The following is a 27,233-nucleotide window of genomic DNA, read 5'->3' as shown; positions in this document are numbered from 1 at the left end:
ACACGAGACCGTGATACTCATCCAAGAAAGCCATTATTGATTGTCTAATATACATGAACTCTATCGACCTTACCGACATGGGTATTCCAACTCGAATATTCCAATTTGAAGTTGATGCTTTTGATGGCAGAGTCCAACCTTCTAACCCCCGAGAAATTCTGTATTAAATTGAAGCGGCCGATTCATTCGTCATTAATCGGAACAAGAGGGCAAACAATCTCATCCGTTAGTCCAGACCAGGTAGCCACCCGCCTCCTGACAGTGTCGCCCCTAGCCCATCAAATGCTGCCATCTGGTCGTTAACTTCGTTCTGCATGCTTGCATTGCTCTCTGGGTTGCTGGCAGGCGTATCTTGGTTGGTAGAATCGCCAAACAGAAACACTGAATTGTCCTGCCCGCTGTTGGCCATCTGCCAGGCTTCAAAGCTTTGGTGCCACCTCGCGCTGTCATTCAAGAACCATTCTTGGCCGTCCATCCTCATTGGTCGATTTGAAGTTGGCTGGTTGCTAGAAGATATACCCGGGCTGCTGGTCGGTATGCCATTGCGGTTGACAGATCCAAACGTTGGTTGGTAGGATGGCATCGACGTCGATACAGGGACAGGTCCCCATCCACCCATCGAATCGGCACAGAAAGCCAAGTTGGATCCTTTTGCCGACATGCCTTGTTGCTGAGCCAAGCTAGCATTCGAGAGTGGGGCACTTGTCGTCATGGGATCCGTTACAGATCGCTGTGGTTGCTGTTGCTGGATTTGTTGCATGGGTCGCGCGAGTTGTGTTCGAGAGTACTGAGTCAAGGGGCTATAGTCGCCTCCTGTCTTGAGGCCCAGGCCACCATCCGAAAGCGGCGAGGCAGCCATATTCGATTGAGGTGAAGGAACATCAGACGTGCTGTAAGTTCCGTACTTCTCATCTGCTCGTTGAAGCACAAATGCAGCGTCCTCAGGAAGTTCACAATTCCACTTTCTAGCGAGAACGCTCAGGATGGTAAGAGTTCGTCTTGCACAAAGCCAATCTTCAGCAATCTCTTCGAGATGCTTCACTCCATGCGTGATATCTCTTCTGGCGGTTTTCTCGGGGAGGTTTAGCAAGTGAATTGTGCATGCGCTATGCACCATGTAAACGGCGATGTTGCAGATCTGTCGCAGATTCCAGAGTTTCTTGTATAACCGGAGAAGCTTTGAGATGGCGCCCGCATTTGCCGTGCATATGCGCCGAGGTGAAACGTGCGGTGGGAGGGGAGAAGCAGCCGGTGAGTATTTCAAAAATGGTCGGAAAAGGTGAATGTATTGAAGATGGAAAAACATGCTGTATATGGTCAGTTATGTCACCAAGTCATGGACGCTCTACTCACTGCATAAGGAGCACATTTGGTAATTGGCCATCCTTGGGCTCAAACTCCTTTGGAAGGTCCTTTCTCCATTCTTCCAAGCGGCGATGCAACTCGCTCAGCTTCTTGAGCTCCACGGCTTTGCCACTGGACTTTCCAATGGTGCTCGGATGGTAGAAGAATGCGAGTAGATCACTGCTAATCTCGGAAAGTTTCGACATCTGGAGGGCGATGGCTCGGGTTCTTGACGGTTGCTTGAATGTCTGATCAAACCCGCTGTCGGTGTAAGGTGACCACGATTCAGCATCCTCGTCAGGAAAGACATCAAACTTGGAGACATTGAAAGAACTCTTGGGAATCTGCGGGAGTCTTCCAAGATAGTTTGACCAACACTTGTCGAACAAATAACAACCCCAGAAGGTAATTCGCCTGGCATCGATCTCGTAGTCGCTCATGCGTTCCTTGTCAAGTTGGCCAACGTCCAGGTTTAGGCCAATATCTTCTGCCATACGGAAACTCATACCGCTGTATACCCAGCCTTTTGCTTCACGGGCGCAACCAGCTTCCCGGACCGACATGAGTGCTAGGGCCTGGACGGTAACTAACCGTGGTTTCTCATATTCGTCGTTTTCGACAATCAAGCGCTTCGCCTCAGCAAAGAAGTGGTCGCCCTTTGTCCGGTTATCGCCCGGCGTTCCATAGGCTCCGGCAACGCTCGTGAAATGGCATCCAAGGGCAAGCATGGCGTTGACCAGTAGCGACGAGCAATACGCAGTACCCCTCCCCAGTCCAGCCTTGCCTCTCATGAAATCCCGGAAGAACGTGGTCTTGGAGAGAGTAGTAAAGTAGGGGTAGTGCCAGTTGAAGTACATGTTGATCAGGTGAGTGATGAGTTGAGTGTCCTGAGTGACGCGAGTCCAGGATGTTATGGGATCCTCTCCAGATACAAATTGTTCCGGGTTTGGATCGGCTTCTTCATGATTCGGATCACCCAGATAGATGAGATGAGATGTGCCACCGATGAAGCGAACGGCGCCATTCTCGAGTCTCAGCTCGCCCATCTTCCGAGCGAGATCCCTCTCACCCTGCACAGGCTCTGTGGTATAGTTGTCATTCGAGTGATCCAAGTCATCGTTGTCCTCATTTTCTTGCTGCTGTGGTTCTGGTGTTTGTTGCTGCTTGAGAAACTGCTCAGCAACAGCATCAAGGCTATTGCAGGTTCGGATCTTGTGGACAATTTCAGGAACTTCTTCCTCCTCCGCGTTCAGGATAGCTTCGATAAGAATCTGCAAAGTCGAATTTCGAGCTTTCATGCTGTCGACCTTTTCACGGTAGACGCCCTTGCGCCGATGATCAGAGTTGGGATCATAGACACACTCAGTACCGTAAACGCTGGAGCAAGCTGCACAACTAGGAACAGCTCCGTCACACTTGGACTTGCGTTTCCGACAGGCGATACAGGCTGTGCTGACGCATCGCCGCTTCTGGCCCGAAGGATCGGCACCTCTGCGTGACTTCTTCCGTGTTGCGCCCGGGTTGGGGGCTGATGGACCGGGCTGCTGCGGCGTGCTTAGACGCGGCTCCTCCATGGTTTCAGTGATGAAGCGCGCTGCCAGGGATGAGACGTGGGCAGGCTATGTGAGAGAGGCGCCAGAGGAGATGAAGGATGAGAAAGGCCAGCTCCAAGACGATGGTATGACGCGATACTCAAGATGCGCTGGTTGTCGGGAGAGGCCCACACGAGCACCCGTGGGGGACTAGGAATCAAGGGTTACGGGGCGAACGGGGATCAGCAATTAATCAGGGAGCTAAGCGAATATAAACCCGTTGCGGTTGGACGGCGATCCGACGGTCGGTTGATGCGAATGAAGGCAATGAGGTTATTTGAACCAGAACGTAGATAGGTGCTAATCCGTCCCGCGGTTTAGTGCTTGGTAATCAATCATGGTTGGGCCCAGAGGAGTGAAGGGGTCAGGCTGTCAAGTCAAAGCGAGTACCGAGAGGGAGGCGAGGGGTTCTTCTTAGTATTGTATCAAGGTGACGCGTGAGAGGCGATGAGCGAAAAGGTTGACGAGTAAGAGTTTAGGGCGGGGACGGAATCCTCTTTTTTTTCTGGGCGGATGAAAGATGAGATGAGACAGGATGAGATGGAGATGGCAGAAGCCGAGAACGGCGTCTGTGGAGGTTGATGGCAATTGGACGTTCGACGAGAATCCAGAACCAAAGTCGAAAAGAAGGAGGGACCCAACTGGGACGACATTGTGAGGAAGGAGGTACCTACAGCACCGAGCCCGGCGTGGAGGAGGGCTTTTTTCCTGCGCCGTGACAGGGAAACTCCTGGATGGGTCCCGCCTTCCCAACCCCTCTGGCGACTCACAGCACAAGGCGTTATGTAACTGGTTGTGCCATGAGCCACCACCTAAATCCAACTCCTTCTCACTGGAACTCTACTAACTCGGAGTGGCTCGGTATCCGGCTTCTTGGGGAATGAAGCCAGCACTCCCGTCCTCAAAACACCAGGCACAAAAGCCCTGCCTACGAGGGTACAGATACAGCAGTTCCCCCAGATGCCCCTCCCCGCGATACCATCCCAGTGGGACAAACGCCCATGCAACTCATATCTTTATCGACCGGATCAGCCAAGGGTGTGGCTCCTCTTCCTAGCGCAACGGGGACCCGGGATCCCTGATAACAGAGGCAACCCTTCTTGATAAGGTCGCATCAACGCCCCCAGATTGGCTGCCATGGACGTATCAAGAAGCCAGGAATGCGTATCAGTTCGGCATTTGCTGCTGCCCTCTTTTCTCCCCCTGAGCTTGATTTCCGTACCGAACCCTTCCCCGTCCGTGCCGCCCCGTGGCGCGCATCGAGAACCAACCTGGGGGGTCCCGCACTCTGGGGATCTGGTCTTGTAGAGTCATTCATTGAGAGGACCGACAGATCAACAACGAGAGCATTAAACCATGTGAGCCCAAACTTTGCTACCGGATATTAAGAAACAGTCCAATATTGGAATCTCGCAGCCTCTGAGAGGTCCAGGAACGACAAGATTCAGCCTCCATCCAGAGTTGCCAGATGTGGATCATGCGCTAGGATCCACAGGGGCAAACTCTCAGAGAGCCTCATACGTCCAGCTCAAGCCATGTCAAGGGCCAGGTCGCCGAGGTTTGTGATCTCGGGACTAGAATTTGAAGTATCTAATATGATCATTCTTTACTCGGCATAAGACAACTTGTTGAAATCTCCGAATTGTGTAGTAAAATAAGGCAGAATCGGCGACATGTTGTTTCTCTAGATCAACTTCCAACGAGGCTCCAAGTCGTCTACGGGTACTCAAACGAGGTATACCGCCTGCTTAGGTTAACCCAACCCCAGTGAAGGCATTTCCATGTTATTATGGCACGAGAAATCCACTCTTAAAACGCCTTAGGGTCCTGCTGACCACGTTACACGTAGAAGTTGGATAACATATCATTCACATACCTTCCACCCATTACACTTTAGGGAGTCCTCAGCCCTCAGTCATCATTACAATATTATTTGGGCGTGCAGCATAATCTTTTGTTGATTGAGGTTTCGATAGGGCTGTTTCCAGGCCGTTAAAGGGAGATCATTCGTTGTATTGGTGTGGGCTCTGGGTCAGGCCACCATGAAATCTAGAGTCATTGACCTACACCCCATCCTGTCAAGTCATTTGTCTTACGATATTTCGTATAGGCCATTATGGGAGTATCTGACCTGATAGGGATGCTCACAAGCCTGGACATGTGGCACTTCGGACTCGTAGCATACGCAGCTCAACAGTTGCTCCAAGTTTCAACGCTTCAAGGCTTCATCCACACTTTGCATGCTTTTAACAGTGGTGATACATACAAGGTACATCCGGCTGTCTACCGTACACTCCAAAAGATGGTATATTACACGGGCGGCCCCATCCACCCAGCAGCCAGAATCCTCACTCATAAACCATATGCTATCGTTTTCTTCAGCCCCGTCCCAGGTACCAGTTGTGAGCCAGCTGGCTGGTCAGGTAGCTGAAAGGCGTGGGAACCTCGGCCATGCCCTTCCTCGCCACGGGGTGGCGCAGGTAGACGGCGGCGCAGATGTTGGGGTTGACCTCGAGGTAGCGAGGGATGAAGGCAAAGGCCGACATGTAGGGCCGGGGTCGCCAGGGGGTCGCATAAGGCTTTGAATCGTCGATGGGGTTCTCGGCGTCCCTCCTCATGATGGCGGCGAGACGGCGGATCTCGTCCTGGGTGAGGTCTTCTCGGGCGAGAATGCGAGCAGCACGGGCACGCTCTCGGTCATCCTTGAAACCATCCATACCCTCCTCCAAGGCTCTTGTCTTGAACTGCAGCTCCTTCTCTTCCTTCTCTTCTCGTTGAAGCTTCTGCTCCTCGGTCTCCTCTGCGGAGGGGGCAGGGTCAGCCTTTCGGAAGCTCTCTACAGAGCCCAGCTTCTCAATCTGAGATTGAATCTCGTTGAGGAGGTCCCTAGCGCTCAGCTTGCTATCCTCTGGTAGAGAGAGGAAACGCTGAGCAGTGTCACGGAACAAACGGAGCTCCTTCTTCTGCTTAGCGGATAGGTTCTTGAGATCACTGCCACCCTTCAGAATCTCTCGAGCCGTGCTTCGAAGGTTCTTGACACGGCGCCATTGGACCTGCATCTCAGCACGTTGCTCGTCGAGCGATTCGTCAGCGAGCTGCGCATCGCTGGGCTTGGCAGACTCTCCCTCCTTGGCAGCCAGGTGCTCCAGGATTCGAGAGCGCTTGTTGAGACCCCACTCCTTGGTCTTCTCCTCCTTATTCTTGAGGGATTCCCTGCTCTGCTTGACCGACTCATCGGGCTTCTTTTGCTCTCCAGTTCCATACAGAACCTTCTCAACCTGGACTTGAAACATATCGCCAGGGTTCAAGGCATAAGACGGATGAACCATCTATCACATAATGTCAGCAATTCGTATCAGATTTTCCAAACATCATCAGAAACCCACCTTCTTGCCATTGACCTTGACGGCTCCGTGAATAATGAATTGGCGAGCCTGTCGCACACTACTGGCAAACATGGCGCGGAAAACTGCTGTGTCGAGTCTTCGCTCCAGGGGCGCAAAAGTCATTTGCATGTATGGTGTCATGTTCTCAAAATGCTGAGACAGCATCTCGTTGACATCGCCATAGCCAGATTTCCGCTGAGCAGGATGGGAGAGACTCCGGACCTTGGTGCTGCCTTGGGAGACTCGGGAGTAGGACTCGGCCGTCACCTTGGAGGTGCTCAAGCCTGAACCACGACCAGCCGCCTGCTCGGAACCATCATTGGCGGCGAGATACTCCGGGGGGAGGTCGACGGAGGAGAGGAGACGTCGGGAAAAGAGTCGCACCCATTTCTTCTCGGGGATGTGCTCGCCGTGGTAGCCTCGGGTTTTCGACTTGGCCGCCCACTTTTGCTGGAAAAAGGTCGCTCGGCCCTTGACGAGGGGCTCTCGGCCGGCCGCACGAGCGATATTATACAAGTTGTACTTGTTCCATGATTGCCTCAGTTTCTATATCGCGTGGGTCGGTTAGCCGATGGTGAAATTGAGAGCGGGCGCAAAGCGAAATCGGACTGGAACTTGTCAATGGAGCAAGAGAGGCCAACGTACTGGGCGGTTGAGACTGTAGAATCTCCACGGCTTGCGCATCTTGACGAATTGAGGCCCACGGTGCTGGGAACTGGGCTCGTCTTGGTGAGCTTGAGGAGCCAAATTTTTGGTCTCGAGCCGATTCTGGGCCAACGGATTATCCCGCCGCTCCGATGTGAAGTTGGTGGTGGGCTGAATGCTGACATAATCCATAATCGAGCGTGCCAGGGCCGAAGGTACGTATCTTTTCGATAGTGGGGCAGCCACGGACAGGAGACGCGACTCAATTAAACACGACGCGTCGCTAACCCGGAGACCATCTTGACTTGCTTGAGAAATGGACCAAGCCCACCAACACCAACAACCGCAGATTGATGTTTCTCATTTTGACTGTTGATCTTCTCCTTCTTTTTGTGTCTAAATAATATTCAAAATGTTGTCTGCTTCTTCACCCATCACCTTCCCCAAAAGCTCACCTCCTCCCCCGAAGCGCGCCAAACCCCACGACCATGGCCCTCCTAAACCGAAAGCCCGAACTGGACCATTTCTGGTCGATGACGACGACTCTGACTCGAACGATGATGCCGAGGAATCTTTGGATACACAACCTCTAGCGAAGCGTCCCAGGATCGAGGATCCCCAAGAGAAGCCTTCACAGACAAGCCCTGAAGTCGAGTCGACGACTGCAAAGCCTGGAAACGACCCTAAGCCAACACCAGAAATCATCGACGTGGAAGCCCGGCGGCCAGTATTCCCAATTCAACAAGATCTCTATTCCACATCTATTTTCAGCCGACTGTCGTCCAAATCATTCACAGTCAGGACATGCAAAGGCAACACGACAACGATCAAGGAGCGAAAGACAAGCTCGGCACCCACGTACGAGTCAATGGTTGCAGCTCGGTCAAAGACAAAGGAAGGACGAGCTAAGAGAAGCTACTACGGCATCGATATTCACAATCTCATGAGTGCAGCTTCCGCTGAAATCGCTGCGAAGAAACAAACACAACCACAAGAGCCCAGCGTGCCGGTACAGTCGATCGAGGCCCCAGTGACAACCGGCAAGAAGCCTAAGCGAACGCTACTATGGACGGAGAAATATCGAGCGCGGAATTTTATGGACCTTTGCGGCGACGATGGTACCAATCGACTGGTTTTGCGGTGGTTGAAGAAATGGGATCCCATCGTGTTTCCAGGAGCGGCCAAGTCGAGGCCATCAATCGCAAGACGGCCGGGAATGAAGCAACAAGACGAAGAAGAGAAGCCGCACCGAAAGATTCTGATGCTTACGGGACCCCCCGGTTTGGGAAAGACGACATTGGCACATGTATGCGCCAGGCAGGCTGGCTACGAGGTTATGGAGATCAACGCCAGCGACGACCGAAGTCGTGATGTCGTGAAGAATCGGATTCGGACAAGCTTGGGCACAGAGAGTGTCAAGACGGTTAGCAACCGCAAAGACGGCGATGGACCCCAGAAGGTGGCCAGGCCAGCGTGTGTCGTGGTAGACGAAGTCGACGGTGTCGTGTCGGGTTCAGGAGGCTCAGGGGAAGGTGGCTTTGTCAAGGCGCTGATAGATCTTGTCCTTCTGGACCAGAAGAACTCTTCAGGGGCTCCGGCATCAAACCATCATGGGCGCAAGAAGAAGGGTGATGACTTTCGACTCATGCGTCCCCTGATTCTCATCTGCAACGATGTCTACGCGCCTGCACTTCGACCACTCCGACAATCGGGTCTGGCGGAAATCATCCGTGTCGGCAAGCCCACCATCGACTCAGTCGTTGGTCGTCTCAAGGCTGTTTTTGAGAAGGAGAGTATTCCTTGTGACAAGGATGCCGCTCGAAAGCTCTGTGAGGCAGCCTGGGGCATGACCAGTGGCATTGATGCCAAACGAGGTGCTGAGAGCACTGTCGAGGGTGACCTTCGAGGTGTCATGGTGGTTGGCGAATGGGTCGCAGGGCGTTTCCGAGCATCGCCCCTAGATGGCTCAGGCCGCCTTACTCGACAATGGATAGAACGCAATGTTCTCCAAGATCTGGCCAACGGCGCTGGCGGCGCTCGTGGAATTGGCCGCGGTGGTGTCAAAGACATCATCTCACGTCTGTTCCAGGAAGGCGGCGGCTTTCCCAAGCCGGCGATGAACTTTTCAGAATCCAAGACAAAGCACGAGCAGCCAAAGGCGGAACTGGGCTTTGGCGAGTACCAGAAGAAGTATGCCATGGAGCGTCTACGGCAGATGATTGACACGAGCGGCGAGATCAGTCACATCATGACCGAGGTGTTTGCCGAGTATCCCAACCGCGAGTTCAATGATGACCTCTACCTGACAAAGCCTAACCAGGCGTATGAGTGGCTTCACTTCCACGATACTTGCCAGTCACGGCTATACTCTAGTCAGGAGTGGGAACTCTCGCAGTATCTCAGCCAACCTGTGCTGGCATGTCATCACCTATTCGCTTCACCGAAGCGGTATCTGCCCAGTATGGGCTACGGCCGTCGTTGGGGTGGTGAAGCCGAGGAGGATACCGCGCCTCCTATGCCCTTCTCGGGCCCTCGCGCCGACTATCAAGCCAATGAAGCTGAGAGGCAGAATCGAGCTCAGCTTCAGGCTCTGCAGAGTCAACTTACCCCCACGCTCATGCGATCGTTCCGCAGTGCTGAGGATGTGGCTGCTGAATTCCTCCCGTATCTAGTGCGTCTTGTGTCCCCTGACGTCAAGCCTGTCGTCGTGGGTGGAAGTCAGGGGACCACAGCTAGTGTACGCAAGGAGAGCGAGCGTGCCATGGTTAAGCGTGCGTCCGAGGTACTCGCCGAGGTGGGAATTTCTCTGCAAAAGGGAAAAATTGAGAGTGAATCGCTGGTCAATCGGGGGGCGCAGTACGTCTACCGAATGGAACCGTAAGTCATGTTTCCTTTAACATATGAATCGCCACTAACGCTGATTATAGGGATCTCGACACTCTCGCCACATTCGAGACTGCTGCTTCACTGCTCCTCCCCTCAGCGGCGCCTACGCGCTACGCCGTGCGGCAAGTGCTTGACCAAGAACTTCGCAAGACGAATGCAGAGCGCGAAGCTCTTGCTCGCCAGGCACGGTTCCAAGCTGGCAACACCTCAGGGCGGCTTGAGAGCCTGACCAAGGCTGCCGATGCTAGGCACAAGAAGATTGTCGAGGAGGAATCTGCCAAGGACGCATCATCCGTCAAGCGAGACTTCTTTGGCCGCATCATTGTGGCAAGACCAGTTGTAGAGTCTGGAAAGGAGAGCACAGAACAGAGAGCGCGCAAGACGGAAAAGGAGCGCAAGGTGTGGGTGACGTACCACGAAGGGTTGAATAATGCTGTGAGGAAACCCATGTCGTTGCAGGAGTTTATGAGAGGCCTATAAGGGATAAGGGACAAAGGTGCATAGGTAGCGAATGAGATTTTTTTTATCAATATTTATATCAAGACGCTCGTGTACTCTAACAGTTTATACATCTATGCCAACACACATGCAGCATTATCCAAGAAATGTTAAACATGGCTCATCAAAAGGGAACTCTCTCTACAGCTTGGCCTTGGGTCTCTGGGCTGGCACGGCCAGGGGGTCATAGACTGTCGTCGACAGGTTATCGGCGGGGATGGAGGAGTGCTGGAACAGACTCCGCGTGTCGAGGAGGCCGGGGTGAAGCTCGTCGATACGGTTGCAGCCGATGAGACGCATGTTCATCTCCAGCTCATCCTTGAGCAGCTGCATGGCGCGATCGACACCAGGCTCTCCGTAGGCGCTCATGGCGTAGAGGAAGGGTCGGCCGATACCGACACCGCGAGCGCCCAAGCACAGCGCCTTGAGGATATCTGTTCCACGACGAACTCCACCGTCGATATACACCTCGATCTTGGAGTCAAGGCCCCTCTCCCGCAGGACGGGCATCGTCTCGGCAAGGATCTCAACGGCGGAGCGGGCAAACTCGAGCTGACGACCACCGTGGTTGGACAGGACAACACCCTGGCAGCCGTACTCGACGGCCTTGAGCACATCCTCAACACGCTGGACGCCCTTGATGACGATGGGCATGGACGTGATGCTCTGGAACCAGGGGATGTCCTTCCAGCTCAGGGCAGGGTCGATAAAAGTCGAGATAGCGCGGGCGGCACCCTGGCTGTTATCCGTGTCCTGACCCTCCTGAACGTGCGAGCCCGGGTCGGTGAACTTGGAGCGCATGTCCTTTTCACGACGTCCCAGCTGCGGCGCATCAACAGTGATGAACAAGCCCTTGCAGCCACGCTTCTCAGCATGCTGCACAATCTTGCGCGTAATATCACGATCCTTGTTAACGTAGAGTTGCAACCACTGCACCTGATCGCCAGAGGCAGCATCGATGATCTCGTCGAAAGAGCACGAGGCGAGGGTCGGGATCATCTGGATGATGTTGTGCTTGCCCGATGAGCGGGTCAGCACCACCTCGCCCTCGGGGTGGCCCAGCTTGCCGAGGGCCGTGGCGGTCACATAGACGGGGATGTCGGTCTTGTCACCGAGCATGGTGGTGGTGATGTCGACGTTCTCCACGTCGACGAGGATCTGGGGGCGGAACCAAATGCGGTGAAAGGCGCTGTGGTTCTCGCGCATAGTCTAGACAAGTTAGCAAAGCTCCAGAGAGCAGGTAAGAATGAGACAAGGCGTACAATCTCGTCATCGGCGGCACTCGAGTAGTATCCCCAAGCCGTCTTCTTCATGACCCTCCTCGCCACGGCCTCAAAGTCGTGCAGGTTGTAGCACTGCGACAGCAGGGGCTTCTGCTCGACGCGCTCCAGACGCTCGGCCTCGTCAGGGTCCTCCTCCTTATCCTCCTGCTGGACGGTGCCCATGTCGACGGGGCCGAGGTGCTTGGAGGCGTCGAGGTACTTGTCGAGGGTGTCGGGAGGGTGGATGGGCTCGTACTCTTCGGTGGCATCTTTGCCCTGCGCATGTTAGAGAAGTGCACTGTAAAGGTTGAAGCGCAAAGGACGTACAGCGTATTTGAGGATAATCTTTTTGCCTCCAGGGTGTTCTATAGCTCTGTTAGTCCACCTCGTCTCCCAGAGTCTTCCCCTTCTTGACCGTACCCGGCAGAAACTCTGTCACATCATACGCTTTGCCCTATCGCCTCAGTAAGTAAATCATTCGAGCGCAAGCACGCAATCGCAGCTACTAACGTGAACAATGACCCAGCACGAGTCGGCATTGTTGTGCTCGGCAACTTCACCACCCTTTAACACCATGATGAAGAATGAATTTGTGTGTGTAGAGAGGTACGAGTCTGGTCGCGATGAGCAAAAAAAGGCAGTGGCAGGACTAGAAAGGTGCTGCCTTTGGCCCGAGGTTGAATGACGAAATGCTCGGCTCTGGTGGTCCAAGGGTTGGTCGGTGCTGTTCAATTGCTGAGGTATCCAAACACACAACACAGCTTACAGTAACGATAACAAAAAAGAAGAAGAGGAAAGAAAGAGAAGCAGAAGCAGTAGAAGAAGAAGAAAGACCCAAAAAGGGACAAGATAGCCGCGCTGTCTCCGGACCCGGACCTCGACTCTAGCGGAACCGACTCGGGAGAGCAAGCAGCAACAAACGGCGGAAAGAGATGGCCCGCTCTTGCGGGGGAGGAGCCCCACTCCAAGACCCCAAAACAGCCACTAGAACCACCTGGATTAGCACCTCTAGCGGTGTTCCTTCAGTGGGCTCGCCGCTAGAGCTTAGCGTTGGGGGTCGCAGCTCGGCCGTCGGGGCAATGACGTGCGGGGTGCAGCCGTCGAGCTACTCCATAAAAGGGTCTTGAACCGCATCCCGACCTCCTCTCGGTATAAAGACACGCGAAGGCGACTGCAAAAGCCACCGAGGCTACTTATTAGTTATGCTATGCTCTGCTTTGCTCTGCACTGCACTGCACTGCACGGCTCGATATTGCATTGCATTGCATGTAGGGCAAACGTGGGTTCCGATTTGTCTACATGTATTGCTCAAAGTCAACTCCTGTCGCCCACTGCAATGCTAAATCGCCACAACTTTTCTCCCTCCTCCTTCCCTCCCTCCCATCCATCTCTTTGGCCGTCTCCTAGGTGGCGATATCTACTTGTCCCAGTCAGCCCCTGAGCATCCACTTTCAGCGCCTCCCAAGTGACCGAGTACTCATGAAACCGCCGAGTGATCCAATCCTCATGTCCCTTTGCTTCCATCATCCATTCATTCATTCATTACTTCCATGCGTTCAAGCCCGCCCATGGATCATGAGGCTGCTGTTGCGCTGCTGACTGGGGCTGCGCGCTGGCAGGATGCGCGCTGTTTGGAAACTCTTGGCTTCCATAATGGAACGTCTGCTGGGGGCCCAACGGGGGTGGACCTGGGGGAGGAGGTGGCGGGACGAATCCTGGAGGCACGTATCCTCCCTGCGTCTGTTGAGGTGCCGCCGATGCTCCGTATCCGCCAAATGATTGATGCGCCTGGTGTCCAAACGTTGTCTGGTTGGGAGGTGGTGACGCCGCACCTCGATAACCGCCCATCGAAAACGACGTCTGGTTCGGTGGCGGAGATGTCGCGTACTGGCTTGGGTTATACGTGGGCTGCACAAACGTATTGATGGGGGCTGGTCCAAACGACTGCGATGTGGGTGCACCGCTGAAGTTCTGATATCCTTGCTGCCCTGGCATTGTTTGCTGGTTTGGCGGCGGCGAGCTGGGTACCTGATACTGCCCTGTGAAGCTCGACTGCGTGTATCGAGGGCCCTGCCCCTGTTGAAACACGGGCGCTGGTGTAGGTCGGTTCGTGGCTTGCGGTTGAGGTGATGCCGACTTGCTCGGGTCCATCGACATTCGGTCCATGAGCTCTCGAAGCCTCTCCCGCTCCATCTCGGCATGCGAGTTCTTGCTCGTCGACCGATCCTGTTCGATCTGGTTGAGGAGTTGCGCGCCCTCCGATCTCCGGTTGTTGACAAACGTTTCGACGTTCTTTTCCAGGCTCTCCACCGTCTCACGCATCTCCGAGTACCAATTCTTGGCGCTCTGTAGTCCTGCAACCAGATCCAGGAACTCCTGGTATGCCCGCTTATACCGGTTGATGACCGACGATCGCTGTCGCTGAATTGTCTCGTACTTGTTCTGCTCCGACTGTACCCGCTTGTCCTGCAGAAGCTTGTTGAACGTGCTTGTAAGCTCCTTCATCAAGGCCGACTGTTTGTGGTTTGCCTGTATCAGTCGGTTCTGGTGAGGTCTGAACTTTTCCAATTCCTGTTCAAACAGTTGCGTCTCGTAGTTTGCTATCGACTTCTTGTTGAGGATGAGAATTTGGGAGATGTCGTCGTTGTGAGCCTCGTCAAGGTCAGCTACAGCATCAAGCTAATTGTCAGTGATGCACTCACCTTGTCCTTCAAGTCCTTCAGCACCTGGTTTCGCTCCCGCTTGATAAGATTGAGCTTCTTCAGGATATCCTCAACCTTGTTGATCTGATCCATCACGCTAGGTCCCTCATCGAAATCGTCATCCAACAGGTTGGGCTCACCGCCAGCTGGGCTAGTTGCGTTGCTTGACCGCGCCCGTGCCTCTGCAACAGCTTGCTGGAATAGTCGGTCAACCTCACCCGTCTGGGCAGCCCGCCTCATTTCATCAAAGTCCATCTCGTTTTGCCGCAGCTTGCCTGCCAGTTGGTTGTCGCTTCTCATGGCTTCGTCGAGGGCTTCGCGATAGTTGCGGATGTCGCTTCGGAGTGTCGTCGTCAACCTCGAACTAGGCTGCTGTGTCCACTCGGTCTCATATTTGGAACGCATCTTCTCGCACACACCCTCCTCCATATCCAGCTGCTTAGTACTCTTTTCCAGGATCGAGATGATGGACTCCTTCTCCGTCTTGAGGGACCCAAAAATGGCCACCGGGTTCTCATGGTCTGAAACATCTTCGCACCATTGCCGGAAATCTTCATCAGGCAAAATGTCTTGATCGAAGCCGCCCTTCAGCACCTGCAATGCGCCAGGGAGCCTTAGATAATCCAGACTGGCAGCCATCTCGCCGTTGGCTGTATCCACTCGCTCCGTCTCGGCTCTCACCAACTTCGCCTTCTCCTCATCATACAGACTCGCAGATTCCGTCACGGCAAATGGGACGATCTTTGAGAAGAGATCGGGACCGGTGATGTGCTGTATGTCTTGGCCAGCATACAATTCGCTAACGGGGATGGGCTTGGCGGCTGGCAGCTTGGCAACGGCTTCGAGGCTCGCTTCGGCGGGTACTTCTTGGTGATAGATATAGTCGTTGTCTCTCAAAAGGCTCTGCAACTGGTTCTGTACGGTTGAGTGGTGTCGCTTGGTTACTTCTTGAAGCACACCGCCGCACTCAGCACTAAGGTTAGAACTCAAGGGCGTAGAACTGGGGAAGTTCCTTGCAACTCTTTCAGCCTCTTTTGCTTGAGCCTCGGCAACCTGCAATCGTCCGACAGCAACACCATGCTGGCCGGCCTCGTCGTCTGTCATGGCTTGATAGTATTGCGCCATGGAGTTCAAGAGGTTAGTTTTGACCTATGCTTGTCAGCTTAGTTAAGCTAATATCATTCTCATGCCTTACCTGAACCACCAACAACCACACTTTTTCGAAAATAGCCTTGTTCACATTTTCTTGCACTCCCTCGAGAGCCTGGCCATACAAATATCCAGCCTGGGCAGAAAGTTTGGCGAGCAAGCCAATCTTTTTCTTGTCTGCGATCTGCTTCTCGAGAAAAATCTCCTGTGCTTGGGCAAGCATAATGTGAATAAGGGTCTTGACAGTTTCTCTGCTAAGGTCGGACGAAGGCGCGTGCAGGAAGTTCTCATTGATGTAAGTGAACATGCCGGCGGAGGCCTGAAAGTTACGGTAGGCCATTTTGAGGCCGGACTCCTCGGCTCGGTCTTGCATGGCGGCATGGCAGGAGAGAATAGCCGAGATGTTGAAAATGATGGATGCTTTCTCAAAAGCAAGAGAGTATTGCGCTGTGGACTTGTGGGTAAAGGCGTCAAACCTAGCCACGGCCATGTTAGTATATTGGAATGCATAGGCCAGTAAGGCCGTCGAAAATAGCGCACCATGTAAAAGAGATCTTGATATGTTGTTCGTCGACGGGAAATCGCAGGTCCAGAAGTTCAAGCTGGCCGTAGTAACGGTACAGCATATCCCTCCCAGACGTGCTGTCATTGCCAGCGCCTCGAACGTCTTGTCTCAACCGATTAAGTGTGGCACATTCCTCCGCGTAGCGCTCGGGGTCGTCGCCATATGTGTCGCGGATATAGCCTTTGAGGGGCGCAACCCAGTCGATCTCGTTGGTGGCCTTGAGAGGCACCGAGATCATTGGAGACTGCGACATGGCGGTCGACAGCTGGAGCGCAACCGAGTAGACGAAAAGGAAGCTTGTTAAGGGCGAATTGAAAGCCCGACGAGCTGTGGCCGGGGAGCCAAGGGCATACGAGTTCGCGGGGAGGAATCGGGAGGAGGTCGCGGGTGAGAGGTCGGGCGGATGCAGGTGATGGTTGCAGCTGAGCTAAGACTGAGCGACCCGAAAGGACGGACGGGGGAATGACGAGATCGGGCCTCCCGGGAAGCAGGGTCGATAGACGGCTGGTCGCGGAGAATGCGACCCGATCTAGGTATCTCTCGTAGCAGTAGCGGGAACGAGTCGGCGGGTCGTTGGACGATGGATGATTTGGGGGCGGTAGCGGGGGACAGGCCGTGACGGGACAGCTTGAACTTCAGGGAACGAGGTGCAGCTGCGCCGTAAACAGGTGGCGTCAGGCGAGGCACCGAGGTTTGTGACCTAGAAGTAGGTACCGCAGGTCGAACACGGGCGGTCTCGAAGGAGGTTGTGAGGGTTGGAGGGGGAGGGAGAGAGGGATCGATCAAGGTCCGAATCGAGGTCGAGGGTCGAGGTTGACTTGATGGGGAGCGGGGTCTGAACTGGACGGGAAAGTGACGAGGCCTGGCCCAGGCCCAGTTGGCGCACGGCGGTGACGAAATAGTTTTGGAAAGGGTAGGGGTAGGGCCCCAGACGCTGGACCTTGGCTGGAGAATGTCACCGGGGTTGGAGAGGAGGAAAAGGGAAATGAAAACGCCGCATCGGACGAGAACGAGAGGGCAAGAGGCCAAGTTTTTGGGACACGGCGCGTCCAAAGGAAAGGATGGGAAGCTCTTGGTTGGGTTGCCACGAGGCCAGCTGGAGCTTGACTCTGCTGGTTGGCTGCGACATTCAGTGGAGGGTGCCCTGAAGAGTGAACCTGTGGTGAGGCTTGGAAGCGCCAGAATTAGCAGTCCAGTCAAGATACGGTAACCGCCCATTGCACAGCCAATATCTAAGCTTAAAGATGCACCGCACCGCCCTCTTCCGCGTTCCCTCAGAGATTCCCACTAATTGGGCTCTTTTGCATGTCACCAAGGCCTCTCCGCATATATGTCCCTCGGTCAGGATCAATGGATCCCAACCACCATGCCCTCTCCAACCCGTGGCCCGGACATCTAAATCTCCACCCGGCTCCCCAGGGCAGGAGCTTTTAGTGCCTAATCACACTAACAAACGCCTGACGGTCTGTCCTAGGCCCAGATCCTGCAGCCAGTAACGTCGCTGAAGTGCCCTATGAGCCACCTCGTGTCCCGTGCCTCGTGGCTGGACCTTTCCCGCCTTGTCCAAGCCTCTCCTTCTTAACCGCCCGCCAACTTCCTCTTCCTTCTTCATCACCGCCCATCATCCGACGATGGATGCCATTCACACTGCCACAACTTGAGCTAACCACGCCGTCTCGTTTCTTCTGTTTCAAATTTTATGGCATACGACGCATTGGCTACGTGGAGAGTGCGCAACGCTGATGCCTGTCGAGAAACCGGGCGACGTGGTGCCGCGTCACTTGAACCTCGTATCTCCAGGCATCACAGTTCTTGATGAAAAGCCATGGCCTCTCTTCCGTCGTCTCAGTGAATCATCACTATTGATTCTGCGTCCTTTCACCTCAAAAAGCCTCACCAAGCCCATATTTACCGACCTGATCAGCAACTGCAGGGAGATCCCTTGACCGGCCGACCCCATCAATGACATTCGCCTAAAGTGCGCCTCCAAAAGAGACCCGTCACTTTTCCAGACGCCAAGCCAAACAGCTTGCCGAGAATATCTTGCAATCCGTACGGGGCAGGTATAAACATGTCGAGTTTTCTATCCATGTGCCCCAGAAAGAAGGCCTCAGCCGCCTTAAGCGCCCTGGTCACACCAACTCGAGAGCGCATATTGAATCAATATGGACAGTTGATCATGGCTGTAGCCTCGACACTCCGCAGTTGACAGTACAGGTTGCTCTCGGCGGTTGCCCGATCTCCTCTAGCAAAATACGCTACCATGTCCCACCAAGACAACACCGCCATCTCGCATTATCACGGCACAGCCCCGGCAGGCCACTTGACCTCCAAGTTTCAACAATCACGACCCGTCCTCGATTGTCTTGCTCTCGACATCGTTCACCCTCGTCTGATGACTCGGAGCTAATGCAAGTGACACTGGCCTCATCCCAGCCACGAACACAATCCCACGTGTTATTGGCCCGTTCCATGACCGCCAACACGGGGTCCCGCCCCAATCCGCAACAGCGAGCGGCCCGCTGCTGCAGGGGTCCTACTCCCTCTCAAAGGGTCGCCGCGGCCTATTATGCGGCCGCATCTCTGATCTCTTGCGTAAGTGGTGCCTGCGGAACGTGCGCCATGGGGGCCGAGATGCGGCCATGATATAAGACATCCGACGAACCTCGATATCGCACCGGACCCTCTTGTTTAAGTGTGATGTGATAACAACAGGAGATGCTCGGCACGTATCACGATACTAGGGCATAATAGGCGGGCTCTACCCATGCGAGCTGGCTATCGTCATGACGGCAGATGGGTTTCCCTGCGGGAATCGACTGACAGAGTTGCATCAGCCCATACCCCAGCCAGCCACGGCTCGCTTGTCACACCGCAAACTGTCAAACACCGACCGCTTCTAGTGATGTGATTCAAGATTGGCGACGGGGTTATGCCCATCCCGTCGCCTTCGCCGAGCAGGGTTGCTTCAGGGTGCCTCGTCCCAGTGTAAACCCGTCCAGCATTCAGTATCCACGTGTTGCGATCCAAGGTCAGCCTGCTACGTATGGCCTTATAATGACTCGAATATCAACTGTCGTTGCATGACCCAGGGTCCTTCTATCTCATTGAGTGTCTCGAAGTAGTTGTCCTGGTTTGATTCGTTGATGGGAGCCGGGAAGCAGTGGGGTCATGTTGCCTGGTACATGAACTGACGACATGCTGCTGCACGGGACGTCATTCAGCCCAGAACTTGCGGTGTTGTTGCATCCATTCTTATCAGGGTTAACCAAGAGGGTTGGCCCTGTCTAAGTGGGTTGCTAGTGCTCCTGCGGATAGATTGATCATGGTGAATATAGTAGAACCGATGCTCTTGGCATAGATACGGTGTGCTTTTCAGCTTTTAATTGATGGGAAGTCTAGCAAGGATATCCTTCTTACTAACCTCTATTCGAAGACTATTCCTGGCTTACAGCACAGCTGAAGCAACACATGACACATGAATTCTAAGTTTGCCTCGTTTCTATAGATGATGATCTCATTCAGGTTATCTCATTCAGGTTATAGTTACTGAAATGTTCGATCTGACTCGAAGGGCTGCTAGCATTCGTTTACGGTTCAAACCCCAAGCTACCTGTACATCTGAGTGTAGGTTAACGAAATGCTCTGCGGTGGCCGGCAGTGGGGCCGATAGACCGGGACTTCGAACGGAGACAGGCTAGGAAACTACTTACTAAAACTCTGCCCATGTCAAAACTCGCTCACAGTCCTGCAAATCATATCCACGATCTCTTAGAAGGCAAGGCCGAGAGTTTGATGACCTGTTCACATCTCCGCTGGACAGACTTGGCAGGACTTTGAGTCGCCAATTGCAGCCCCGGCTCTCAACAATCCGGCATCCGGTATGGTGTAGTGGCTAACATTTCGCGCTCTCATCAACTCAGTTGAGAGATCCTTATCCGCGGAGCCCAGGGTTCGATTCCCTGTACCGGAGAGACGTTTTCTTTTTGCTCGTCGTGTCGTTGTTTAGTGAATTAAAGCGCTTTCTCTCAATCATGGATTGATTGACTGACTGTCTATTTATGATCTTGTCTTCCATTCCATGCAGTTCTGGGTATTATAAGTTAGTTCTCTTTATTTTAATGCAAATATAAGTCTTTTATAATGCAGGCAACCTATGGGATATATATACCAAGTAGCAGCCACATCCTTTGACCCAACTCCGTTCGTATTCACTGATAGTGAGTTATGCTTTGTTCTAATTTTCTACTAAAAGCGCCCCTGGGCTTTTAGATAATATTCAATTTGTCTAGATGTGAAAGAAGAAGAAGCCCATTAAGTTGAACTCGCCCCAGCAGCCCGGCTATATAGGCCGTGATCAATCATTGGTATGCCTCCCAGCCTGTGTTAATGATGAGCCCGCAGAAGAGACTCACTGCTGACAAGCTACTTAAAAGGATCGTTTGAACAGGCTTGTGTTCGAATCCGAGCTATGGAATAATATTTTCAAGTTTTCTCAATCTCTAACTGAAGTCTCCCACGCATGAATGGCTTACCCTAGAGACAAACAGAGTTTATTTGCGGCTGAGATTCTCCTCCTCACAGACTCATGTTTGAGACTCGAGTATCTGAAGTTCCCTAGGGCCCTAGATGTGGCTTCGATGATTAAGTTTGATATATGGTGGTTGAGTTGTTGTGGCTTGGAGAAATGGTAGTAACCTTTTGCTGTATAAGTAGTTCATTATATTGCAATATCCCTGATCGCTCATTTCCCACACAGTAAAGTTCTCACACACTCGATAGGAATGAAAAATAAGGTAGCGGGCCGTGGCATGAAATGACGAGAGAAGAGGAGTATGATGAAGTCATCGGATGTAGCAAGAGGGGTTCGCAGCTCACACCCATTGTTGGCGAAACTTCACTTCAACAACACTTGGCACTACAACCTTGAAGGAAACTAAGGAGACCCTGAGGCCAAATACGCACAATGCCACAAGAAATCGCAATCCGCCGTTTCGCGAAAGCGATGCACGTCGTCTACGGCAACTACGAAAAGCTGTCCGACGCCGACGCCGAAAGGTGGGTCCCGCCCGATGATCCCGGAGCCGGAGGCCACCGCGGCCGGTACCTCTGGACGGACGCTTTCGGCGTCGTGAATTTGATTACTCTGTTTGAAGCGACAACTACACAAAAGTATTTGATTTTGGCGAGACGTCTCGTTCAGACTGTTCATGATGTGCTTGGCCGCACGAGAGACGGATCAGCGAGACTTCCTGGTGCGACGGATGAAGAGCCGCTGAAGGGTGGGTTAAGGATAGGCAAGATGGACGCGTCGGGGAGTGACGGAGATGGTCAGTATCATCATTATCTGACCCTTTGGATGTTTGCCCTGAACCGTCTCTCATGGGCGACCGGAGACCCCTCCTTCAACGATTTGGCGATTCAGCTTGCAATATCGATTCATCCTCACTTTGTCTTTCGATCATCGAACAGGTTGAAGATGGTCTGGAAAATATCTATGGATATGCAAAAGGTTCTGGTACCCTCTGAAGGCCACTTGGACGCCGCGACGGGCTTTGCCATCTACAGAATGATTCAGGAAGCGGCAGTGAGACAAGGTCGCAAGGACCAACTCCTCAAGCAAGAGATTAGCGACTACGAGCAGATAATGAACCGAAAGGGCTCTGTGGCCCCAAGCGGTGATCCATTGGATTTGGGAATGGGCCTGTGGATCGCTCACTTCTACCAGAACGAAGAGTGGGCAGACACTTTCACCGAGGAAGCGCTGGAACTCGCCGACCAGATCTTTGACGGCAACTCTGCGGATATGAGCGGCAGTGCTTCCCATAGATTGGCGTTTAGGGAGTTTGGCGCTTGCTTGGGAGTTCAGTGTGTTGGGGCAGATGAGCCCCTTAAGACTCAGATTGACCAGTTGATGGGCTTTTGGGAGAAGCATCTGGAGCAGCATGACAGGGATGGCTTGAGGCCGATTTCTCAAGTCATGTATGCGGCGGCTCTGATACCAGGGGGTAAGTCTCTCTGACTATGTTAAACTGAAGATTGTTGACTGTAGTCTGCAGCATTCCGGAGAGGCTTCATTGTTGGCAACGAGCCGTGAGTTTGCGCAAGGGACGAGGGTGTATTTGCGCGTTTGGATTTTCATGCTTTTTGGCCTACGCTGGGCAATTTATGAGCTTGATGACATCGGGATGGGGCCGGGAGAGCTGAATAATGAGGTAAATGAATGTAATGATATTGTACTTTGCTGGCCACACTGGGCAGAATGACAGCACATCTTAATATTCTTTGGCTTTCCAGTCATGACAGCCGAGAGATGGGTTGTGAGAACATCAATAGACATTGTTAACAACTTTATGAGTGCTGCTCGACTTGGCAATTACGCTTCAAGCATAACCCAAGTGTGTAGTATCAATTGCCTGGAACTCGAACTATTGTCACTTTTCCGCATTAAACTCCACTACAGTCAACATCGGTAGTCAAGTTTCAAGAGATTTTTAACATATAAAATTCTTATCGAGGTATAAGTATACATCAGCAAGCGCAGCCCGCCCGTCATGCTCCGTCTAGAGAGGTATTCCATCCAGGTTTGGTATCTAAAAGGGGAGTAACGAGACATTCTCGCAGACTCGTACAGAATGAAGAAAAAGAAAGAGCAAAACTCCACGCAACTGCTATAACCAACCGACCACAAAACCAGACCGTTCCGATAAAAGTAAATCAAGTACAGGCTGTGTGCGTCATTCATAATTCCCACGCTCGTATGGTATCTTTGAATCCTCCACCCTCATTGCTATTGCCACCCTTTCCCCTAGCCTTCTATGTGTTTCCAAGTCAGGTCAACTGACAGTCTTGCTTAGTCCTGGAAGAACTTGACAATCTGCTGCAGGTCGCGCAGACCGACACCGTGCTTGGGGTAGCAGATGTAGACCTCCTCGCCGAGAGCGCCAAACTTGGATCGGAAGCTAGCCTTGCGACGGAGGCCCAGGCTGTCGACGATGGATCGGTAGGTAGCGGCGAGGAAGCGGGCACGGAGACCGCCGACATGCTCGCCAGGTGTGAGTCTCTCAGAGACACCAGCACCGAAGGTGACTTGGCCAGTGACGCTGGACAGAGCGTGGCCAATGAGAACCTCAATGGCACCGTTGACAGCGCCGGGGAAGTCCAGAGCCCACTTGACTTGCCAGCCGTGGCGGGGAGCAAGCTTGGCGAGCACCACAAGGGAGAGGACCTTGCCGTCCTTCTCAGCAGCAAAGTATCGTCGATGCTCCATGTCAACCCAGGGGCGCACCTCGGTCAAGTGAACCTGCTTGCCCTTGCGGGAAGCCTTCCACTCTTCAATGGCAGGGTTGGCGCGCTTCATAAAGTCTTCGTCGGCCTTGACCTCATGAATCTTGACACCCTCACGCTCAACACGCCGTGCCTTGGCGGCAAGACCAGTGATCTGTGAGGAGTTGTGCTTATCAGCATCGACACGCTGCTCCTCAGTGCAGGACAAGCTCCGCCAGCGGAGCTCGGAGGCGAGGATCTTCTGGACCTCATAGGAGACGAGCATCCAGACAGGGGTCAGGCGCAGGTCAACGGTGACGTGCTTGACAAAGGCACGGATGACTTCCTGGTACTGGCTGCGGTCGCAAAGGGGATCACCGGTAATCATAGCAAACTTGTCCTGGGGAACCCAGCCAACAGCAGCGCCAGTCTCGTGTCGCCAGATCTTGAAACGATCATCGAGCCACGATGTGTTGGAAGCGTCACCATAGTTGGCAATAAGCTTCTCCAGGGCGGGAGGAGAGTCGCCGTTGAGAGGCTTAGTAGTATCAGCCTCAGGGTGAGGCAGACCAGGAGCCTTGCTTGGGAGAGACTTGGGGTCACGGTGGAAGAGAGAAGCGTATCGCACGTCACCGAGCTCAAGCATCCAGGCGACGATACGCTCGAGACCAAGACCGGCACCGGCATGAGGAGGAGCACCAAGCTCAAAGGCTGTCAGATAGTCTTCCATACCATCCTCAGACATGCCAGCGGCGGCCATGTTGGCTCGGAGCTCTTCAACATTGTGAATACGCTGGCCACCAGAGCAAATCTCCTGGCCTCGGATGAAGATATCGAAGGATCGAGTCCACTTGGGGTTTTCGGGGTCCTTCGCGGTATAGAAAGGACGAGCGTTGGCTGGGAACTTGTCAAGGACGTAGTAGTCGGTGTTGTACTTTTCGCGGACGAGCTGACCGAGACGGATCTCATCAGGAGTAGAGAGATCCTCTTCCTCTACGTCGCGGCCATCGTCGCGAAGCATCTGAAGACCCTCGCTGAAGGGAATAATGGGAGTCTCATCGAGCCACTTGAACTCTCCGCTGGGCCATCGCTTGCGGATGACCTCGAGCTCTCGGGAGGAGTAGACGGTCCTGAACACCTCCTTCAGGAAGATATCGATAAGCTCAATGACCTCATGGTAGTCGGTGTCGATGGCCATCTCGAGATCGAGGCCAGTGTACTCGGTAAGGTGACGGTGAGTGTTTGAGTTCTCAGCGCGGAAGACAGGGCCGACTTCAAAGACACGACCAAAGTCGGCAGAGATGGACATTTGCTTGGCGAGCTGAGGGCTCTGAGCGAGGAAGGCTCGGCGACCAAAGTAATTGACGGGGAAGACAGCGGCGCCGCTCTCGGTGGCAGCGGGCTGAAGCTTGGGAGTGTGAATCTCGACAAAGCCATGCTGCTCAAGGGTGTTTCGGAACACGCGCGAGACCATAGATCGCACGCGGAAGAGAGCCTGGTTAGAGGGATGTCGAAGATCGAGAATGCGCGAGGACATGCGGTTGCGCAGGGTCTCGGGAGGCTTGTAGTTGCTAAAGGGGAGGTTCTGAGCAGGGTTGACGAGGTGAACAGAGCAGATGTCGACCTCAACTCCAGAGTGTGTCGCCGATCGGATGGGCGATGGGGGCTGCTTGAGGATGCCTGACACTTGGACGAGCGACTCGGAGCTGATCTTGCGCACCCACTTGACGAAGTCGGCGTTATCGGCATCGCGGGCGAGGACGCCCTGGACAGAGTGCGTCTGGTCTCGGAGGAGGAGGAAGTCAAGCACCTTGGACAGCGGCCGCTGAGTCTCGATACGGGCTCGGAATGTGACCTCGGTGCCGATGGGGAGAGAATCGAGCTGGGCGACAGTGTTGATCTCTCCCGGGTGCACCGGCCAGTCGGCACTCATGCTGGTGCGGCCGCTGTCGAGAGACGTCCGGCTGCTGCTAGCGGCGGCATCTCGATTGGTCGAGCCATCCATGCTCGACCTGGCCGAGTCCCTGTTGTGGAGCTCAATGCCGCTGTCGCGCATGTTATTACGGAGGATGCTGGCGGTGGTCGAGTGTCTGGGCGGTGACGAGACGGTGCTGGTGGTGCTACCGCTTTGGGAAGTCGCGACGGCGACGTTGGTGTTTTTATTCGCCATCCAGGGCACGGGGCTGTGGATCGACGTCGGCGATGATGTAAGGCTTGCCTCGGACAGAACCGAGTCTATAGTGGTCGAGTCGGAGGAGGAGATGGTGGAGGAGGCGGAAACAGATGTGAATGCAGATGAGGTAGCAACTGCCAAGACTGGAGATGGGGGAGACGAGGACGAGGTCGAGCCTTTAACAACTCGATGCTTGGGTCCCAGCGGGATGCCAAAGGCTGAGGCGACGGGAGCAAGGATGCCCGTCATAGCTCGGTCTGGTGCAGGCGAAGGGTGTGCGTGCGCGTGTGGCACGGTGGGGTCTGCGAGAAAACGAGCCACACTTGGAAAAGCTGGGTTGTCAATGCTACCAGAGAGTCGATGACGATCGGGTGGGCTGGTTTTGGTTGCTCTGGCTCCTTTCGGGGTTGGGTTGAACTGGCGCCGGTCGGAGGATCAGGGCCGGGGGGACGACAGGTTGATGTAGTCTGCTCGAAGGCGGCTATGATGTCTTGTCTTGGAATTCTTCAAGGCGGAAAGGAGGATCAGGAATTAATACACGTGTACGGATACCGTGTGCCAAGGAAGCAAGGCAAGGCAGTGTGAATGGCTGGCAGTCAATGATGATCTTCTGTCATTCACTGTCCTGAGACGAGGCCCAGTGGCGTTTATATCATTCATCAATGCTTGCCGGGCATCTCGGGGTCCGATGGGGATCCTGCTTAGAAGCCTGCTTTTCCCTAAAAAACTCTTTTCAGCTTACACAGCTAACCCGTGGATCTCGGCCTCGGACCCGGCCTGCAAAGGCCGTTTGACGGTGGAGGGTGCATGCAGAATGACTAGGTCGGCATCTCGTGGAGAAGAAAATTATGAGTGACGGTACCGAGAAATCCCCTAGATTCTATGCGGTATTGTCAGCATGGGCCATTAGACTCGGGCCTAGCAGCCCTAGACCGCGCGGGAGACGGGTGTGCTGACAATTCAAACGGGGTCGGTAGTTGTGGCGTGCGGACACAGCGAATACCACGATGCGTCATGGCTGTTATCTCCGGCACTACGCTACTGTACTGTAGACACGACCTTCACACTTGCTCTGACCATCCAAGTATCTCGAGGAAATCGTCGTGTATCGCGGAACTGGGCACCTGGTGGCTGAACCATCCCGCATCACCTGCAACCGCGTGACGGCAGTGGAACATGACTCAGGCCAGTCAGAGACAGGGAGATGGGAAACTCGGCACTGGGGTCTGCATTAGAGATGCTGCCATGTCCAGAGATTCATGCTGGCTCTTGGCTTGGACCAGAACGGGCAAGCCACCCAAGGGTGAGCTGCCGTTTGCCGTCTCGGCACGTTGCAGAGTACCCTCCAGTTGACGTCCAAGTACCGTGTACAGTACGTCTAGAAGCCCACAGTTTCCCGCTCGGGGGGATGCGAAAATTCCGTGACCAGCTATGGAGGGTGGTTGTTCGCGCTTCTCATGCCGCACCCCGGACTTCCGGAGCCAGCATCGGCGCCGAGCCGGGGTCGTTGATTGGAAGAACGGTGGAGAAGCTCCGGTGCCCGCGGGAAATCGGCCAAGCCTCTGACACAAACCGGCAATCTCTTGGCGGTTAACAAAATGAGCCAGGACAAAAAGCATGTATTCTATTCTTGTCATGATTCTCGTGCAACAAGATGGATGCAGCCACCAAAACAGGACAGAGCACCAGGAACAATCAGGGGCGGGAGGGTTTGATTGCCAAAGTTGCTCGAGTTTTTTTCGTACATGTGACGTCAACAATCGAA

The 27,233-nt window shown here is 53.9% G+C and overlaps 7 protein-coding genes across 7 annotated transcripts; 2 read left to right on the top strand and 5 right to left on the bottom strand.

Moving 5' to 3' along the window:
- Positions 1-226: 226 nt before the first annotated feature.
- NCS54_01272500 (Zn(2)-C6 fungal-type domain-containing protein) lies at positions 227-2,918 on the bottom strand (the record flags this gene model as incomplete). The annotated part of the gene is made up of 2 exons (XM_053157951.1): positions 227-1,307; positions 1,354-2,918. 2 exons carry the CDS (start codon positions 2,916-2,918, stop codon positions 227-229), a joined length of 2,646 nt encoding a protein of 881 aa, XP_053013926.1.
- A 2,396-nt stretch (positions 2,919-5,314) lies between these two features.
- On the bottom strand, positions 5,315-7,063 carry NCS54_01272400 (S4 domain-containing protein; the record flags this gene model as incomplete). Its single annotated transcript, XM_053157950.1, has 3 exons — positions 6,968-7,063; positions 6,323-6,868; positions 5,315-6,265 (listed from the first exon to the last, which is right to left on the bottom strand). Exons 1-3 carry the CDS (start codon positions 7,004-7,006, stop codon positions 5,315-5,317), a joined length of 1,536 nt encoding a protein of 511 aa, XP_053013925.1. The 5' UTR covers positions 7,007-7,063.
- Positions 7,064-7,379: 316 nt separating this feature from the next.
- On the top strand, positions 7,380-10,333 carry NCS54_01272300 (AAA domain-containing protein; the record flags this gene model as incomplete). The annotated part of the gene is made up of 2 exons (XM_053157949.1): positions 7,380-9,844; positions 9,895-10,333. 2 exons carry the CDS (start codon positions 7,380-7,382, stop codon positions 10,331-10,333), a joined length of 2,904 nt encoding a protein of 967 aa, XP_053013924.1.
- A 159-nt stretch (positions 10,334-10,492) lies between these two features.
- On the bottom strand, positions 10,493-12,189 carry NCS54_01272200 (Hypothetical protein; the record flags this gene model as incomplete). The annotated part of the gene is made up of 5 exons (XM_053157948.1): positions 10,493-11,560; positions 11,614-11,889; positions 11,941-11,978; positions 12,034-12,067; positions 12,124-12,189. 5 exons carry the CDS (start codon positions 12,187-12,189, stop codon positions 10,493-10,495), a joined length of 1,482 nt encoding a protein of 493 aa, XP_053013923.1.
- A 966-nt stretch (positions 12,190-13,155) lies between these two features.
- NCS54_01272100 (Vacuolar protein-sorting protein BRO1) lies at positions 13,156-16,282 on the bottom strand (the record flags this gene model as incomplete). Its single annotated transcript, XM_053157947.1, has 4 exons — positions 13,156-14,265; positions 14,316-15,464; positions 15,511-15,940; positions 16,005-16,282. The coding sequence occupies 4 exons, from the start codon at positions 16,280-16,282 to the stop codon at positions 13,156-13,158; spliced, it is 2,967 nt and encodes a 988-aa protein (XP_053013922.1).
- Positions 16,283-20,995: 4,713 nt separating this feature from the next.
- NCS54_01272000 (Hypothetical protein) lies at positions 20,996-22,126 on the top strand (the record flags this gene model as incomplete). Its single annotated transcript, XM_053157946.1, has 2 exons — positions 20,996-22,037; positions 22,089-22,126. 2 exons carry the CDS (start codon positions 20,996-20,998, stop codon positions 22,124-22,126), a joined length of 1,080 nt encoding a protein of 359 aa, XP_053013921.1.
- A 756-nt stretch (positions 22,127-22,882) lies between these two features.
- NCS54_01271900 (Aspartate--tRNA ligase) lies at positions 22,883-25,717 on the bottom strand (the record flags this gene model as incomplete). The annotated part of the gene is made up of 1 exon (XM_053157945.1): positions 22,883-25,717. The coding sequence occupies one exon, from the start codon at positions 25,715-25,717 to the stop codon at positions 22,883-22,885; it is 2,835 nt and encodes a 944-aa protein (XP_053013920.1).
- Between the last annotated feature and the right edge of the window lie 1,516 nt (positions 25,718-27,233).

This window comes from Fusarium falciforme, chromosome 10 (genome assembly GCF_026873545.1).
Source record: "Fusarium falciforme chromosome 10, complete sequence".
Lineage (NCBI taxonomy): Eukaryota > Fungi > Ascomycota > Sordariomycetes > Hypocreales > Nectriaceae > Fusarium > Fusarium falciforme.
The sequence above is the reverse complement of the archived record's forward strand: the minus strand, read 5'-3'. Positions and strand labels throughout refer to the sequence as shown.